Source organism: Arachis ipaensis, chromosome B6 (assembly GCF_059453495.1).
Source record: "Arachis ipaensis isolate K30076 ecotype BB chromosome B6, ASM5945349v1, whole genome shotgun sequence".
Lineage (NCBI taxonomy): Eukaryota > Viridiplantae > Streptophyta > Magnoliopsida > Fabales > Fabaceae > Arachis > Arachis ipaensis.
This window is the reverse complement of record NC_142441.1, coordinates 143465355-143485777: the sequence shown is the minus strand read 5'-3', so window position 1 is coordinate 143485777 and position 20423 is coordinate 143465355. Positions and strand designations below refer to the sequence as shown.

Below are 20423 nucleotides of genomic sequence, written 5' to 3'. Positions count from 1 at the left end.
TTATAACTGCATTTATTATTCATATGAACAGTGTCACAGGGAGCTATAAGCAGAATTCCCTCCCATATCTGTGTAAAAAATACACACAGATTTATACAAATCTTGTGAATACTACATTTCCCTCTACAATATAATATAATAGCTTCTCTATATCTATCAATTATGTTTTCCTTTTTCCACCATCAAACTTACAAACTCTTTAAACTCAAGTGGGTGCAACTATAAATACCTATTTGTTGTGCTACATGAATTAACCTAAGAAGAAGGTAACTCTCTATAATCAAATTGTTCATTATCTTCCTTGGCTCTTGAACCAGGAGAAGGTCCATAAGCCCAACAAACAGCAAGAAAGTAGAGGTAGTTAATCAATCCCAAGCAAGTTAGCAGGGCATAATAGTAATTCAAGTGACCATTGTTAATGTTGGTTGATAACCAGCTCTCATTCCCTCCCATACTGGAAACACTATCCACAATGCTCACCAAAATGCTGCCAGCTAAATCAGCAGCAGCTAGATCAAGTGTGAACAAAGCCATTGCAAAACTAGACATGGTTTTTGGGAAATAAGTGTAGAAAAACTCGACCAGGCTGATCGGGTAGAAGGCCTCGGCAAATCCAAGAAGAACAAACTCCGGCACAAGCCATAATGCTGACATTCCAATTATGGCGTCCGGTTGGTCTGCAAAGCCTTCTTCAATGGCTGTATTTCGTCTCATGGTTTCGACCACGGCTGAAGTTGCTTTGGCTACACAAATGAATAACAATCCGATCCCCATTCGGACTTTACAACTGAATCCTCTAGGCCGCCCTGTGAATCTTGCTAGTAAAGGTACCATGATTCGGTCGTATATTGGAATGACTATTGATAAAGTGATTATCATGATAACATTGAAGGATCCTGCTGGAATCTTGAAATTACCAAATAACCTTCTGTCCATGGTGTTTGCTTGGAGAGTGGAGAAGGAGCTCAGGGAAGCCATCATGAAGATGCCGGTGGTCCACATGGGAAGGACTCGAAGCAACGATTTCAGGGACTCGACCTGTCCTACGGTGCATAGGCTCCATGGATCTTTGATTGAACCATCTGGGTTTAAGTCATTCTCTGGGTTTCTTATTATGCAAGCTTTGTTCAAAAACCTGGAAAGGAATAATAATATGATCATGGTTTGTTCAAATTTAGGACAAGTACTAAATTACAAAATTACTCTGCATTCTTACAAAAGTAGAATGTTGCAAAAGGGGATCAAATGAGTAAATGTTCATTCTGGTCCTTGAGATTTGAATACTAGCAATTTAGTCCCTAAAGTTGCGGTTTGTGTGATTGGCTTTGACTCTTTATCTTGGACATAAATTAGAAAGTTTAACTTCAAGGACTGAATTGCTATTTTGAAATATTGAGGACTAATTTGAATTTGGCTGCAATCTCAAAAGTCAAAATGAACCTTTACTTAAGGCACTAACAAATTGCCTTTGAAGATGTTAGCAAAAGATTTCATTAACCAATATATAATGAAAAAAGTTAATCGAATGGAGACAAAATTTGTATCTTCTTTAATGAAATAAGTATTCACTGTGAAATAAAAAGAAGAGAAATTATGAAGAAAAAAATGATCAGTAAAGTACCTTAGGCTATCTGTTGGAAACACCAGCTCTTTATCATTGCCTTGATAATACTGATCAAAGTTTGAATCAGGAACACAGAGTTTCCGATTCTTCATGGCGACGACAGCCACTTGAATAAAGCCAGTAAGTAAGCTGCTCCTTGGTTTAACTTTAACATACAACGGCGAACCGATGATGAAACTGAGAGCAGATATGAACATTAGTCCTGCAGGCACTCCAAAGCCAATTTTCCATCCCAGGTTTTCTTGAATGTAAACAATTACACTCAATGCAATGATAGTTGAAACTCCTATTGAGGTATAATACCAATTAAAGTAGCTATCCAAGAGCCTCTCATTGTTCGAGTTTTCTTTGATTGCGAGTTGATCCGCTCCAAATGCTATGGAACAAGGTCTGACACAACCGGCTCCAATAGAAATTAGTCCTAAAGCAAGAAACAGAACTGCTAGCTGTGCTGCTGAAGCAGAGTTGCAGATTTGGATGAGTGCTTCGCAAGGTCGTAGCGATGGGATCATGGCAGTTAACCATAAACTGGCTATTCCCTATAGTTTGGCATACAAGAAACATTAAAGCAGCAATGCAAAGGTACCATCAACATTAAAGAATGATGTTAGTTATCACAATTTGAAATGCGGTAATGTTGTTAAAAATTAATCCAATGATTTTAATAAATGCCAAAGCTATTACAAAAGTTCTAAATCAAAATCCACTAACAATGAGCTATACTCTTAAAATTGTGCAACAATTACAAACCGATGGAGCATAACCAATCTAATTAAAAACTAAAAATGTTTAATTAACTAATGGATAATTATGTTTTCACTCAGAATTGAATCAGTCCTTCACCTTTCTTAATCCGTTTACATTTACAGAGCCCCTAATGTTTTCCAAACAATGAAAAAGGTCCATTTGTTCTTTAGTTGCAGTTCCAACAAACCAATTATTCCATTATTGTAAAATTATTAAAGGATCTTGAACAATTATAGTAAGCAAGAGTCTGAATCTTGAGCTACTCTAATGGTATTTGATAAACTTTGTTATTGCTAATAAGCCTTGTCAGTATTATCAAAATCCCTTAGGAACTAATTTATCTTTATGTTTATAACTTTTTTCTATTTCTTGCAGTATCACCTAACCAACAGGTTAAAGACTAATCTGTCGTGAACCTGAGCTCTATTTAAGAATTTGGCTCTAGTCAATGAACTACTGGATACATAAAACGGATTCGAACTCTGACACTTGAGCAGAAGAATGAGCTTGTTAAGACTAATTGATCATTGAGATATCATAGAGACTAATTCTATAACAAATCGTTTATCTCTGTCTCTGACTAACAGTTTAAACTTTTGTACCACATTTTAAGATAAGATGCAAGGAACTTACAAGAAGGCTTGAGATAGAACCAATGAAGATGACGCGAAAGCGACCCAAATAAGAATCAGAGAGGAAAGCACCAAAGATAGCTAAGACGTTGGACATGGCTGACCAAGTGTAAATTACATTTGTAGCCTCAGCAGCAGCCAGTTTATATTCATTTATCAAGTACAATATCATGTTCGGCATGATTCCATAGCTTGCTACCTTCTCCAAACACTCGTTTACTGAAAACAAAAACAAATAAGGAGTTAAGAAGAAAAGAGAAGAAAATTGAATGGGACTCTTCATAAGATGATGGTAGTTATTAGAAGTACCTATGATGAAAGGCATGGTTCTCAAGCCACCTTTTCTGAGTTTAGAAGAGGAAGAAGAGACGGCATTTTCCATCATCGAATTACTATTCTCATATGATGCATCTTCAGAGTGTTCCATCTCTTTCTTCTTCTTACTCGCTGGTTTCGACGTTGGCAGATTGAGATTTTTATTTTTTATGATCTCAAATAAATGAAATGCACGTGTATGATTGGAACTTTGAAGAAAAAAATGGATGTTAATTATTATGAGATGATGACGAAATAATATCCCTCAGTGAGTATCAATAATTAACTTGATGTTAATTAGTAATTGCGTTGTAATAGTTTTACTTGCGAGCTCAATTTTGGTAGGAGAAGTGCTACACATACAAGTCATTTCGGTTTATAAGTCATATAGGTTGGGTTAAACCCAACAAAAAGGACGCTCACCCATACGAGCGTGTCAACGTTACTCAATAGTTTTCATAGCGCGTCTCGCGTTCCTTCTCCTCCTCCTCTTCCTTCTTCTTCTCCTTCTTCTTTGCATTTCTCCTCCTTTTTCTTCACGTGTTTCATCTTCATTGTCGTTTTTTTACTACTTTGTTGTTGCTGCATTTTTTCCTCATTCTCTTTCTATTGATTTTGCAACATTATGTATTTTTTCTTTTTTGTTTGATTTTTCCTCCCAAAAAGAATTATGAGAATATGAAATAAGAAGATGAAGAAGAAGAAGCAGCAGAAGATGAGATGAGAAGGAGGAAGAGGAAGAGTCTTAAATTATATAGAACTTAACAGAATAAAAATATACTCAAATATCTTCGTATTATACTCGAATATCTTCGTGTTACACCTAAATTTACTGCAAATAGTCAAATACAAAAAAATATTTCCTCTAATGCTGCTGCATTTTTTTCTTCTTTTTTTTTTCTTATTACTTTCTTTCTTTTAGTTAAATGAATGTAAGTTCATCATCTTTCAAATAATTTTGCAATATTATGTGTTTCTTCTTCTTCTTTGTTTGATTTTTTTGTTTTTATTCTTGTTAAGAGAATAAAACAAGAAAAAACTTAAGAAGGTAAAACAAAAAGAAAAAAGATAAATAAGAAAAAAAAGAAAAAGAAGATGGTGATGATGAAAAATAAAAGAAGAAGCAGCAGAAAATGAGGATGGAGAGGAGGAAGAGGAGGAGTTTTGAATTATGCAGAACTTATCAGAATAAAAATACACCCAAAATTCTTAAAATACACCCAAATATCTTCGTGTTACATCCAAATTTGCTGCAAATACAGAAAAATATTTTTTCTAATACTGCATTTTTTTCTTCTTCTTTTTTTCCTTATTTCTTTCTTTTTTTTAGTTAAATGAATGTAAGTTCATATTCTTCCAAGTAATTTTGCAGTATTATGTGTTTCTTCTTTTTTTTGTTTGATTTTTTTGTTTTTATTCTTATTAAGAGAGTAAATAAGAAAAAACTTGAGAAGGTAAAACAAAAAGAAAAAGATGAATAAGAAAAAAAGCAGCAAAAGATGAGAAGGAGGAAGAAGAAGAGTTTTGAATTATGCATAACTTATCACTTATCAGGATAAAAATATATCCAAATATCTTCGTGTTACACCTAAATATCTTCGTGTTACACCCAAATTTACTGCAAATACAGAAAAATGTTTCCTCTAATGCTATATTTTTTTTCTTTTAAATTGAACCACACCTCGATCACTTGATTGGATTCAAAACAATAATCAATTTCGTTCTGATTCAATTGACAATCTGAACCTGAATTATTCATTATTTTTAACAACATGATAAATGATGATGGAGGAGAAAGAGAACAAAAAAAAAGGAGAAAAAATTTTAATGAAAAAGGAAGAAGAGGTGGTGTTGATAACAACGATAACGAAGAAGAAGAAAAACGTGCAATAACAATACGAAGTGCGTAAATAAATGACTTTTAAAAATTTATATGGAAAAAAACGTTTGTATGTGGAGAATAATTCTTTTTTTAGTTAATACCAATCAATTTTCTAAAAGTATTTTTTGTTATAATTATAACTTCTAATTTTTAATTATTAAATTATAAATTATAAATTTTCTAAAAATAAAAATTAAAAAATAATTTTATAATAAAAAATTAATTAATATTGACTAACTTAAATTATGTTTTTTATACTAATTCAACAATTAGTTCATTTGAAATTTAACAATTTATTTTATTCAAATAAAAAATTTAAGAAATTAAATATTTACTATTTTGATAAAATTTAATCAACGCGAAAGAGTAAAATAGAAGCATGATTAGGAATAAAACTTTTTTTCAACAATAAAACATTTTTTAATTTTTATAACAATTTAAACCATCAACACTTTTATTTTTTTATTTTGTTAATTTATTATTGGTTAAAATAATATCTGCTCCCTGACAAAATCTGAATAATAAATTAGGTATGTAATAGAAAAAGCTTATTTAAGTATCCAATCCAAGTATCAGTTCTCAAAAGATAATGAAATAATAAACAAAAATGGATTCCTAGCTCTTATTTAATTGTCGCCCGTGGTACTCGTGGATGGTATCTTGCAATGAGAATTTATAACGTGTCAAGTTCAACCATTGAATTAAAACGATTTACTAGTTCGTTTAAATAAGTATAAAGAATTTGATTTTTAATTTGTGTATGTATTAATTTATTAATCTAAACAAAATTTAAATTTACAACGAATTAATATTTTATCTGTTGATACAAAAGATACGTACGCACCAAAAAAATAAAAAGAAGTCAAACCATGTTTGCTAAAAAAAAGAAATCATACCATGTAACAAAGACATAAGCGCAAAGCGATCCTGAAATTTCACTCAGTTTCGTCTAAGAGCAGTTGGTCAAGTCAAATCTTTTTTATTATTATTATTAAATATTAAATAATATATATAATTTTATAATTATTTTAATAAATTTATAATTTTTTAAAACATAAAGAGTTATAATTTTTAAATTTATAAATATTAAAGTCTTTATAATTATAAAAATATAATATAAATAAAAATATTATTTATATACTAAAATTAACTACTAAAATTAATCATTAATGTATTTATGTATAAATACATATATAGTTTAATTTATTTTTAATGTATATTTGTATTTCAGCATATATTTTATATTGGTGACTGACTTCGGTGGCTGATTTTGGTGTACAAGTAGCATAACTCTGTAATAAATATAATCATAAATCAAGTTTTTTTAAACAAAATGTTGAGTTTGAAAAACTTGAATTATTATGATGATCAAACATTATTAAAATTTATTAATTAAAAAAATTGTTAATTTAACATTTGCTTCTAATTGTTTGGTTAGTGGGTTTGTTAGTGTGCAGGAAAAATAAAACAAATTTTATGTTGGACTAAAAAGCAATACAAGCCCAATGTGATGAAAAATGTCATCAGCCTTTGAGCAAAATTATTCCATGCAAAAATATGCAATGTGGCTGAATTATTTAAATGGATAGCAAAAGATAACTGGGCCAAAATATGTGTGAACAACCCAAAATAATTTTTCTACCTAGACCAAACAAGCCTTTGGTCCGAAATTGAAGGAAGAAAGAATAGAAAGAGAAGTGGTTCGGTTATCGATTCTTTTTTGATGATGGAATTCAAATTTTAAATTAAATTGAATGCATGCATTGGTTACTGGAACACAAAATTCAATTTGATTAAATGCTCACATAGGTAATTGAAATTCACATTTTAATTTCATTTAATTTCACATTGAATGCTTTGTTTCTTCTCTCTCTTCTCTCTCTTGTTGTTTTGGCTGTCACTTCACTCAAGAAAGAAGAGTGAACAAGTTATCAGAAACAAGAGAAGTACAGAGAAAATAGTGAAGCTATGAAGAAGAAAAAGGCTAAATTGATTATGGCCTTTGCAAAAAGAAGATCTGAAGCATGGTGTGGCTAAGATCTTTGTCACTAAAGGTAAGATTTCAAGAAGAAGCTTTAAGATCTTCATGCCAAGAATAGAAGCAATCGGCCTCGATCAGAGAAGATCTCTGTGATAAAGCTCGTTTCCATTTTTGTTCATCCAAGATAGAAGGTAGCTACTAGAGCTACGTAGAGGAAGAAGCAAATATGAAAAGGAAGGAGCTGTCAAGAATCAGAGATTCATCAAGGGTCAGAGTTCTTTCTTGGAGCCAAAGTCAAGATCAAGGGCTCAGAATGAAGAAGCTTGATGAGAAGGGTTGAGAGAGATACATGCATGTTGGTTTGCTTTCGATTTTTCCTCTATCTTCTCTCTGTCCGAACCGACTATGTGATGGAGAAGATGTTGGTGACTTGGTTGAACCGGTTTCAACTTTGGAAGCTTCCCCTTCTATAATAAGGGTGAACGGCCAAGGGTTGAGACAATGAGAGAAAGAAAAAGCACAGAGTTCTCATAACTTCCCAAGCTATCCGAAGTTCTTCTCCTTCAATTGGTTTCATTTTGTTTTCTTTTCTTTAGTTTTGTTTGTCTGTGTCTCATGGTAAAAGGCAAATAGAGTGAAGTTTGTAAGAAAAAGTCAGTGAGAAGAAAAAGGCAGTGAGCAAAATTAAAGAAAGAGTTATAGATGTCTAAGAGTTCCTTTGTACATCTGTATGTTGTGTTTCATGATTGTGTGGAGATTTCCTTTCAAGTTGGGTTAGCACTTTGTGGTTAAAAATTTGGTAGGTGACCAAGTCAAGTTCAGATTTGGGGATAGAATCTGGATTTGTCCCAGATAGGAATAGGTAGTTCCTAAGGAAGAATTGGTGTATGTAATCTGATGATTATAGTGAAATTCCGTCACAGTTGTGATGGAGACTGAATGTAGGCTGCATTGCACTTAACAGCTGAAGCAGGATACTTTTGTGTGTGATTCTCTCCTTCTCTTCTACTCCTATTCTGTTTCTGTTGCACTGGAGACAAAATTGAAAAATATCTCCTAATCGGTTACGAGACAAAAAGAAAATGTCTCTTGACTGGTTATGAGACAAAAAACAGAAATATCTCCTGAAGCTATTTGAAAAAGCAGAAATTAATACTCAGCAAAAAAGGACTAAGATTCAACCCCCCATTCTCTTAGCCACTTATTACCATCACAAAATAATAAAACCAACATTATTCAAAGTAAAATAAACATTGTCCAAAATATATAATTAAACATCTATAAATTTAGATCATAATCAATCAAACGTAAAACATAATCCAAAACACTAAATTAAAACATATTCAAAAAAATTCTAAACCTGACGAAAAACCCACTCCGCCCCACCAAAATCTACAGTTTAAGCAGCGTGGGTTAAACGAGCTTTTGATTTGTGGCGATCTCAATTTTTCAATTTGACCATCTTTTTTAGCGGGTTATGCGAATCGACCCGACAAATTTAGATCTATTTATCATCCATAAACACAATCATATATTTTTTTTTGAAAACAACACAATCATATATTAAGTAAAGAGGAGACTCAATCACAGTAGTATAACAAACAATTAAATTGATTTATCAGTTCTTTATGAAATGATTATATATTATTCTTTTTAATTTTTAATTGATCAGATTGACTTTTTAATTTTAAATTTTCAATCAAATTAATTTTTTTTCGTTGATTTGTCATTAGCATTAACAAAAAGCATACACGATTAACACAACTTGGCATGTCATTAGACTGACGTGACAAGAAACTAAGTTCGTTAGTCTAATGGTTAATTTAATATTTCGTTTAAATAAATGTTGAAAGTTTGAATCTTGTATTATACATATAATAATTTATTGACCAATAATAAACCTATTCAGATTCACAATAAATTAATCTTTAACTTACTAAACTAAAAAATATTGCTGATACAAAAAAAACTGACGTGACTAGAAACAGATTTAGAAATATTATTATGGGCCAATAACATATATAATGTTAAAAAATTATATAAAACATTATATAATATAAAATGTATTACAAAAATATATTAATAAAGAATATATTTTAAAGTACAAAAAATATGTATGTATTTTTTATTAGCAAAGTGGTCGATTCTTTGTATTATAAAATTCATCGATAATAGAATTTGTATCAAATTTTTCAGCAATTTTCTTTTCAGTATAATTAAAAACCAATTAACAAGAAATTATTTTATTTTGTTTCTGAATTATTCTTCACAATATTCATAACTGAAAAATATCTCTTAGTTGTAGTAGTTGAAATAGAAAGAATTAATACCAAATGAATCAAGAAGGACGCTCACAAGAAGAAAAAAAATTCACTTTATGCAATTTAAAAAATTTTATTTAATTAAAAAATATTAATAATAAAATCTTTTTAAATTTTTTTAATATTATTACTTATTTTTTAAATATTAAAAATAATTAATATTTAGATTAGACTGAAGTTTTATTTATATTAGATTAAATACTAAAAAAATTTTAAAAAAATTACATTATACTTAATATCTTATTAATATTAATCTTTTTTAAAAAAATTTAGGACTTCCACTCGCCCGTATATCCGTTCCTGGATGTAACACAAAATGATTACAATCAATTGATCCCGAGAGAGCCAATTTGATTATAGATGAAATTAACATATGAATGTAATAACTAATTAAAAGAATACTTGGTGCTATCAAATTTTAATATTATAGTGGGGTAATTCACAATTAGATGTACTGAAATTTAATTATTATGCTAGAAACTAGAAAGTACATGGGTTATGTAATTATTGTTTCTTAATTCATAATTTTAATTAATTATTTTTTTTTAGAATTACAAAACTCAAATTATTCCTTTTTTTTAGAATTATAAAACTCAAATTATCATATTTTTTATGAATTGGAGATTAATGAAACCAATCTTTATGGAAAAAATCAAGAGATTTATTTTTAGTGTTTGTCCTCAAAGTGCTCTAGATAAAAATGATTTCGTAGCACGATTTTTTTAGTTTTATTAAGACATTGTGAGTGGTGATGTTTTTAAGGCAGTTCGTAATTTTTTTTTGTAGAGATAAAATTCTCAAGGCGTTTAACCATACACAAATTTGTTTGATCTTTAAGATCTTGAATGCTAGAGACATGTCACATATCAGACCTATTAGCTTATCCTCAATCTTTTATAAGATTATTACCAAAATTCTGGTATATAGACTTCAGGAGTTTATGAATAATTTAATAAGTCCAAACCAGAGTGCGTCTTTAAAAATTAGATTAATTTTTAACAATATTCTAATAGCTCATGAATGTATGCACTACCTCAAAACTAAGAGGTGCGGATTGGAATGTAAAATGGCTATTAAATTGGATATGAGTAAAGCATATGATAGAGTTGAGTGGAGTTTTTTTATAGTTTATCATGGAGATAATGGGTTTTGGAACTAGATGGATTTCTTGGATCAGAGAATTAGTCACTACTGTTTCTTACTTTGTTCTTGTGGAAGGTCAACCTTATGGTTTTTTTAAGCCAACAAGCGGTATCCGACAAGGAGATCGCTTGCTACTTTATCTATTTCTATTCTGTGCGAAAGGATTATCCTATCTGTTATACAAGGCAGAGCAAAACATATCTATTTAGGGGATTTAGATTCACAGAAGGTCTCCAATAGTCAATCATCTTTTCTTTGCTGACGACTCTATCTTATTTGGAAAGGCTAATGAGAAATCATGTAACAATATCTTATCTCTACTCAATGAATATCATATGCTTAGGAGGCATAAAGTTAACCTTCACAAATCAGCAGTTTTCTTCGGTCAAAACACCCCACTTGTCAGAAGACAACAACTAGTAGAATTACTTAACATATAGCATGTGGGAGCCCAAGATAAATATCTAGACCTTCCATCCATTATTTAGAGATCTATAAAGGCTAAATTTGGTGCAATAAAGGATAAAATTCAAAAAAGAATTCAGACTTGGAAGAGGAATCTGTTATAGTAGGTGGCAGACATGTTTTAATCAGAGCTGTTGGAGAAGCTATTCCAATATATACATTTTCATATTTCAAGCTTCCAAATTCTCTAGTGAAAGATATACACAAAATTTTAAGACAGTTTTAGTGGAGTCAGAAGGAAATGGAGAAAAAGATGGCTTCAGTTAGTTGGGATTGTATAACCAGACCCAAAAAAAAGGTAGATTGGGATTTAAGGATCTTAAAGCCCAGAACCCAGCATTGCTGGGTAAACAGTTTTAGCGAATTATTACTAAGTTTAATTTGCTACCTGCGCATATGCTCAAAAAAAAAATACTATAGATACCCCTTTTGGCAGATAAAGGAAGCCAATCTTTTTGAGGTTGGCAAAGCCTACTTGAGGGAAGAAAACTTGTAGAAAATGGTTTGAGATAGAGTATAGGATTTGGCACAAATGTTCGTATCTAGGAGGACCCATGGTTACTCCCACCCTACCTTTTTTAGATTCAATAACATCAATTGGGTACATGATATACTTACAGGGGATGGAAGATGGAATAAAGAGCTAGTTGAAGTAGTTTTTTCTCTTGAGCTCAATTTGCAAATTCTCTTCCTGCCACTAAATAACAATGGTGATGACAAGCTTGAATGGGTCTGGAACAAGAGGAAGTAGTACGATGTGGCCTCGGAGTACTATGTGGCTTATGATTTTTTTTTTTCATGCGCCAGTTGAGCGCCTTTCAACGGCGATGACGAATTCAACAATCTGGAAATCAATTTGGGGGTTAAAATTACCATCCAAAGTAAAAAAATTTCTGTGGAGAGTAGCCCATGAAAAATTACCTATACTCAATTTGATCAACCAGATATTCTCATATCCTTCAGCAATGTACCTAAGATGCAAAAATGGCAACGAAACAATCCTTCACGCCTTGGTGCAATGCAGTCTCGTTCCTGAGATTTAGTCCTCCTCTCCTTTTGTGACTGCTATAGTGCAAAATGGAACCATGGAGTTTGCAGTTTGGTGGCAAATAGCAAGTAGAGACATTGGAAGAGAACAATCTTCTATGACCCTCCTTGTATCTCTGTATTGGACGTCGTGGAAGGCGAGAGATTTGGAGGTCTTTGAAGATGAGAAACTGACGATAACAATAATTGTGGAAATAACAAGAAGCTCCAGCAAAAAATGACTCAAGTTATAGAGTACTGTTTTTTGTTAGTTTTCTTTTTACTAGTATTTAGTATTTACCATAACAAAAAATCCCTTTTTTCTTATTTTATCCCTACAATGAACCTATATTTCTTTTTATAAAGTAATGCAATTACATATTTTTGAAAAAAAAAAATCTGAATTGGTCATCAAACCAATGAAATTAAAAGTTCAACGGAAATTTAACATAAATTCATTCGAATATAATAAAATAATATATTTATATATAAAATATATATTAAAAAATTTGTATACTATTATTTTAAAGTAACCAATTCAGATTAGTTCGATCGATTTATCGAATTTTTTTTTACCACACCAACCGATTATATTTCTACTAAAAAACTCCTTCGTTTATATTTGAAAAATAATCAAAACTTCACAAAAAGTTACATATTTTGGATAATTTTGTCAAACTAATACAATATTTGATAAATAGAACTAATTTAAATTATTCATGGTTATAATTGTCAATGGTCATTTTTTTTTCTTGGTCAAATGAGGTAGTTTGATTGTAGAAAGATAAAAATGTTACAAGAAATTAGAAAGTGAAAAAGAGAGAAATGGGTGTAACAGAGATGCACAATTAGCAACTTTGGCCATATCTCCATTCAAAGTGATAAGTAGTAACTCACCGTGTCGGTGATAATAAAAGTGCTTATACTCTTTGGTGATATGCCGGGACTTCAAAAGAAGTAAAAAGTGTGAAATCTATTTATATCATATTATCGCGATAATAGTAATACAGCTATTGCTCAATCGTACAAACTAACCAATCGTCCATACAAATTTACAGCAGGTGACAATTATGGAGCATAGCAATTAGCAACTTCAAACACCACCTTTTGCATTCTGAAAGCTAAAGAGAGGGACCGAGGGTTCAATGATATTGACGCTCATCGATAAATTAGTGTCAGCTTATTCATCAAGTATAGCACGACCGAGATTTGTTGCCAGAGCCAGCCTAATAGAGCTCAGTGCCTCGGCAGGTAGGTTAGGTTCAGAGAAGTGCGGGCGCAACCTCGCCCAAGATAACTCTTGAAGTTTGTTCAACAGAAGATTGGTCTCAGAGACATTTAGAAGAGGACACTCTTTCCAATTAAACAGCTTCAACTGTTCCCAATAGAAACAACTCAATCATATATTGCTATATAATATTCAGCACTATTTATCCATACACATAAATAGAATGATCACGGAAAAGCATAATACTGGATTAGTTATGATAAAGAGGAACCGCAGCAAATGGGAGGGAGAAACAAAAAGGAAGCTACCCTCTAGAACATGCAATTCAATTACCAAAAAATAGCATGCCAAGAAATGTGAGGTATTATAAGAAGCAAAATAAGAAGTGTGAAGTAGATATCTTTCAGATTTAGTCTTATTTATGTTTGGATGCTTGTATGCCCAATGATCTCCACTGGAACCACCCAGTGCATTACAGAAACAGCGAAAGAAGTCTGTAGATTCCGTTAATACAATAGCGTAATCTTACACTTAAGGTTGTAATAGAGACTAACCGAGTCATACAGAAGCGGCAGCCAAAAGCGCTGAGGGGTTGATGGATTTTTCATCAGCTGCAGAATAAAGGAGTAAATTATAAAGGATTTCTAAACACAACCTAATATAGCATAGAAAGAACCTTAACAAGACTAAATTATGCATTTCGGCATATAATTTTTACTGGAACCCAACTTAATAATAGAGGTGAGTATATATAACCAATACCAGTATGAGAGAGCCTACTGCTTGTCGGGCAGCATCCGTTGACTTTCCACCATATATCTGCTGTAGGGATCTTTTGAAATCCCTATACCTGAATTTTTAATATTTAATAAATGTAAGAATGAATAAAATGATAAACAATTTGATTAAGACACAAAAACAAAATGATCAGAATAGGATATATACTTGTGCAAAAATTCAAGACCCCCAGCAGGCTTGGATTCAGAACCCAATAATTCAATTAGACCTTCCCATTGCTGTATAACGTAGATATTCAAAAATCAGATCAAAACAATTATCCAGAGAGAAAATTTCATATCTAGGGATTAAATCATTAACTAATAGACATCAAAATTTTTAAGTAGGCTGTTTGTTTGGAGACTTTTGAGAATTACCTTAAAGCTTTCATCAGAGATTGACTTTCCAACAGAATCAAATAATTGTTGAGCAATCCGATTAAGACGACTAGTATCTTTGGACCGTTGAAGCCAATATACACCAGCACCTTTATGACCATGCTTCCAGTGATATACTCCAGCAACCTAAATATTAAAGATAACCATAGTCAATCCTAAACTGTGTTATGAAATTTACAATTGAATTTTGATTCCCATCTTTCGGCTCATAGTATATGCAAGAATGGATACCCTAATAAACAACGTAGTTTACCTTCATGATATCGGAACTAATATGATCAAGCTCATACAAGCGGCAGATCTCAATGTTCTGCATGATTAACAACTTGTCTGTCACTTACATATATCAGATGTACATAACGAAGACAAACATTTGACTTCACAGAAAAAATAACATAAGAAGATGAAGTAGAAACCTTTAGCAACAAGTCATTATGTTGAATGGATTGCCTGTACAACAAATTCTCTAACAAGCCCATTCCTTGCTTCATGCATGATGTCAAATATATTGGAGCTATCTGCAAATACATGGATTTAGACCATATGAGCACCAAATTCCTTGGATAAAATATCAATGTTTTACAGAAGATATTTCAACATAGCAGCCTAGTCCATTCAAATACATATCACATGAAACGCCTATAATCCCAAATACTTAATGCTGTTGGACAATTATACTTAACAATTTTTTACTTTTTACTTTTTAATTTTCATGCATATATAAGGGAAATTCCATAGTAATCAAATAGATAATGGTATTTAATAATATTCGCAATAACTTAAGCTAATATGTTCTTATAGGTGGCTCATATCCTAAAAGTTTAAATATCGTTACATTCACATTCTTATCCATGCTTCATACTATATGAGCCATCAGTTTCATTCTTATTCTCAAGTAAACCTTGTGCCACAGAATACAAAGGAAAGTTAAATATCAGATACTGATGAGCATCAACGGGATAATGCAGATCATCCAACATAATTAACCATTTTGACATCATATTAACATTATACTTCTATTAAAATAACTTGCACTCACTTGCCAGGTCAAGGCATGTGATGATAATACTTGAGCATACACAAGACGATGTAGTTCTATCATGCTGATTCCCCCCAAATTATAACGCTCATCATGTAGAACAATCTCTGCTTGCTCACTCCCTGCAGTCAACAATTCGATCGCATGTGCAACCATCCTATAATATTGCAAATGACATGAACAGAAACTCCCAACTTCATCAAATCACACTAAGCAAAGGAGAAGTGTATCCCGTTTCTAATATTTTATGCTCAAAAATCATTTAGGCCAAAAGTCTTTATCTTGAAGAATTATGATTATAAGCATTTTCACTAAAACAAAAAGCAAAACAAACAACTCCAAACACGCACTCAGTACATAAAGGCAAAATAAAAAAGAAACAAGATAGTAGCTTACCAAGGGCCAAATTCTCTAGAAGATTCTGCTAAAACAACCTGAGCATTTTGTCACATTGAAAGTTAAATTAGGAAGGGGAAGGACAGGATTGAATAAATAGAATAATGAATGCAGCAGCAACAAGCCCATACCACAAGGAAACAAGAAAGAAAGTAATGAACACATATATTTACAGATTAATATGCTTTACTCACAGCTTACCTCAGTATTTTCTTCAAGAATTCCAACTATAAGTCCAGTCAACTTATGGTTACTTGATGGTGGTTTCAGTTGGATGCATTTTTGTGCCAAATTATACATGCTTTCTATTCCCTGCTTACAAAGAAGAGACAGAAATCAGGTGGAGGCAGAAAAGTCATATACAAATGGATTAATCAATCAAAGGGTACAAAAAAAAAAAAGGGTACTTAGAAACTGTGTACCAAAAACAAAATAATGATAAGTTAGTAATTCCTTAACTAGATCAAAGTTACCGTTGTAAATGGCCTGATGTAAAGAAAATGAGAAATATACAACTCAATCCAGTAACATGTAGCCATGCAGAGACTTTCAGTGTTGCCCAGCATAATTTGTAGCAAGTTTCTCAATCCCTCACGTGTATGATGATTATCACATTGAATCCAGAATGGACTACAATCCAGTTTTGTAATTTGAGATCTCCATTTTTCCCAGGCCTATAAATGGAATTACAAAGAATCATACAACAGTAGATTAAATGTGTCTAAAAGCAAACATAAAAGTGGTTCTCTATAGCAGCATTGGAATATACCTTGATGAAGTCAGGCTTGGATTTAAAGAGTTCACCTAATTTTCCATTAGTAGATTCATGACATAGGCGGGGCATTTTGGAAATAAGAACAGCAACTGCCTCCACAAGCCCATTCTCTAACTGAGTAATCAGATGATGGCAGAAAATGAGATACAGTAATAAATATGTGATACAGTAGCAACAGCATCAGCTTCATATAAAACAATTCCAGGATTTTTCTTTATTGGGGGGTTGTAAAAGAAGAAACATTATTAAGATATTACAACAAGGCTAACAGATCCATAATATAAAAAGGATAGGATAAAAAAGTACACAAACAAAACAACGATTTTCAATCTCTCTGCATATATCTAAAAGACACATCCCTACATACAACCAATACAAGTAATCCTATATAGTATTATGTTCATGATATGATGCCAACCTCACGATTACTAAGCTGATCTAGTTGATAAGATCCATGCAACCGCAGCATTTTCACCTGCACACAAAAGCCAACTTCAACATGCAGTATTTATTTACAAGGAAACAATATATGTGAAGAAGAAAATGAAAGAAATACATTAGCTTTTTACTAACCACAATATCAAGCCAACCAACTGAGAGTGCAGATGACATCACTTCCCAATATCTAGGGTCATCCTCAAGCACCTATACAAACAAATTTGATATTTATACTTCTCCAGCCTGAGAGTAATTGGTTAAACACAAAACTATAAGATATATAGTATGAAGACAGCCTTTTGGTGTTCTGTGGTTTCTGCCTTTTTACAGATATATCTTTATGTTCAACTTTAGTACAATGAATTAATAAAACACATCCTGAAATCCATACATGTTAAATTTGAAGATTTAGGCTTAGGCCCATTCAAAATAAAAATTATAAAAGATAGGTGGGGTTTAGTGTGTTTTATCCATATCTATCTATTTCATGTTTGTGTTCTATAGCTTTGAAAACATGATGTTTATCCATGTCATGTTATGTTGCATGCCCATATCAACCGGATAGTTTTCAAATGTTATTTTCTCTTTTTTTTTTTAAGCATACTTCTGGCCACTGTCATAAGACAATACAAGCCAAAATAGTACTTTCCGTTCATTCAAAGAAGAGAATACAGGCAGAGGAATAGAAATTTAATCAGACCTGTATGTTGACAAGCTCCTTCTGAAACCGAGCAAGCTTGCCATAAACTGTTTCATGTGTGCTTGAAAAGAGGCTGTCATAATCCTGATATAAAATGCAACCATATAATAATCAGCATTAAGAAAAGATATGAGTTGGAAATTAGAAAACCAATTAAGAATATAATATAGATTATTACAGCTAACCAATCAACAAGCTTTTCAGGTAACCATGCTTGAGATTGCTTGTCTGCATAAAATATTTCCAACAACTCCCATGCTGCTTTCAAACATGTTGGCTCCTCACGTTTCTACAACAAGTAGTAAGAAATGTTTAGTTCCTGATTCAAAATTCCCACAAAATTTATCTCATCTCAACTCCATAGAGTTAGTGAAACAATTTAGAAACTAAAGAAAAAACTACTTTCCCACCTTAACGATATCAGTTCGTTCTTCAATTATTGGACCAGGTGGCAACTTTGGTCCACCGAGAAGTGAAGTTATGTCCTTGCTATACTCAAGCACATTCTCCCACCTAATTGTAAGAAAAAAAATGATCAAGCTATTGTCAACTAGTGACACTAACATTGACAAAAGTTCACAACCACATTGCGGTGAACCCGGACGAAAGTCCTCAAATAAAAAACTGATCAAATCAAGACAACAATTTTCCATGTCATCCAATTTGAAAGTGCAATAAACCAAATTAGATGAATAACACTAACATCCTCAATCTTAATAATCACCTAAACAAATAATCATCTGAATAGAATGAATCTAACAACACTACTACATAGGCAATTTTGCTTACTATACAAGAAACAAACGAACTCTCCAGCAAAATGTTCGAAAACCGAAATCTAAAATCTCATTATTATAACACATAACGGTTAATTACCAATCCATCTGATACGGCGAAGAAGACTTGATCATTTCCGAAAGTGCACTCCGGCGACTCTGGAGCAGGGCAAAGGGGGCAACGGAGCCGTACGCGATTTGGCGCCAACGGGAATCGGAAATCTCCGGGTCTCCGACGCCAAGCTTAACTTCGAGGACCTTACCTCCAGAATGATCCTGCGGGGTTCGAGAATGTTCTGAAGAGGGAGCGGCGAAGAGGGAGACGCGGAGGGAGTTGCCGCGGGCCCAGGAGATGGCAATGCGGGAAATTGGAGGGGCGAGGCCGTGGTGGAGAGGGTAGACCGCCAGTGAGTCTTTGGTGTCTTCGGAGAATGGGACCAGAGCGCCATTGCCGACGGTGTCGGAGGCGACGCGGGACATGATTTCAAAAAGGACTGTGATTTTTAGGGTTTTGGGTTTGTATGAAAAAAGAAACCAGTATTAGCCTTAGCTGAAAGCAACCCCATTGACTAAAGGACAAAAAGGGTAGTGCTGAGTGGCAGCAAATTTCTTAGGTGCTAAAAGATTAAATGAAATTAATAAGCAAAAGAAATTTGTAGGCTAATATTTTTTTCAAAATTATTGATGTGTCACAAATAGTATACACGGAAACAGAATACATGATTTTTTTATGAGAAAAAATAAGTTCATAACCTTTTGTCATGTGGATATTTTTGTCTTTAATTATTGAAAAATATTTTTAAGTTTCTAACTTTTACAAAATTTAGACAGATCAGTACCTGACAAAAGCATTTGGACGGAGGGACTGATTCGTTCAAATTTTGTGAAGGTCAGAGACTTAAAAGTATTTTTAATGGTCAGAAACGAAAATGTCTGCGGGGCAAAAAATCAACGACTTATTTATCATTTTTTCTTTTTTTATTAAGTTTAGTAATAATGCCCAAATATAATGATTTAAATAAAGAGAATGTTATAACCAACCAATTATAATTCAAATGCTATAATCTTTTATATTTATTTAAAGATTATTTAAGCCTCATTTTTAATTTTAAAAAATAATCAATTTTATTTGACATGTCTATCACTTGATAGACATGGTAGTACATGTCTCTCAATTAATTTATTAAACACAAATTTTTAATAAAAAAAGTAGTACACAAAAATACATAAAATACATATATTTTATGTCTTTTTTTTAGGATGAGACACTAAAACACAATTTATAATATACAAATTTTAATTTTGTTCTTTTTTTTTTTGACTTTGTTCATTATCTCTTATTTTTCAGTGATGCTTTTTTTTTTTGACAAAAATAATATTAATATTTGTAATTTATTGTTTTTTTTTTTGTGTATAATTACCAAATAAAATAAAAATTTTGTATTTTATTATATCTATATTTTTAATATTTATGTTCTTGTCTCAACTCATACATAAACCAAACTAACCTAATTGATGGTGGTCATTTGTTAAGGAGACGATGATGTAACATTTTTAAATTTAGTACTTATTACTTTATTAGTAAAGATTGTTGTTATTGTTTAATTAAATAATTAATATAATAAAATTATTAATTAAATTTAAAAATTTATTATTATAATAAAAATTATAATATTAAGAGATAAATTTTGCATAAGTTAATCTAAATTATTTTTTATAATAGCATTATTAAAAAGGTATTATAATCCGAATAAAGCAAT

General features: G+C 31.8%; 2 protein-coding genes across 2 annotated transcripts; both read right to left on the bottom strand.

Annotated features, from left to right (window-relative positions):
* Positions 1–3544, bottom strand: LOC107605191 (protein NRT1/ PTR FAMILY 1.2). The gene is made up of 4 exons (XM_016306975.3): positions 3313–3544; positions 3005–3222; positions 1622–2163; positions 1–1135 (listed from the first exon to the last, which is right to left on the bottom strand). The coding sequence occupies exons 1-4, from the start codon at positions 3428–3430 to the stop codon at positions 256–258; spliced, it is 1758 nt and encodes a 585-aa protein (XP_016162461.1). The 5' UTR covers positions 3431–3544; the 3' UTR covers positions 1–255.
* A 9546-nt stretch (positions 3545–13090) lies between these two features.
* Positions 13091–19242, bottom strand: LOC107605192 (nuclear pore complex Nup85-like protein). Its single transcript, XM_088491691.1, has 18 exons — positions 18764–19242; positions 18298–18400; positions 18066–18176; positions 17888–17971; positions 17323–17394; positions 17168–17224; positions 16744–16863; positions 16448–16648; positions 16176–16286; positions 15975–16012; positions 15579–15735; positions 14956–15057; positions 14793–14849; positions 14519–14665; positions 14310–14380; positions 14127–14214; positions 13919–13975; positions 13091–13511 (listed from the first exon to the last, which is right to left on the bottom strand). Exons 1-18 carry the CDS (start codon positions 19141–19143, stop codon positions 13317–13319), a joined length of 2151 nt encoding a protein of 716 aa, XP_088347817.1. The 5' UTR covers positions 19144–19242; the 3' UTR covers positions 13091–13316.
* Between the last annotated feature and the right edge of the window lie 1181 nt (positions 19243–20423).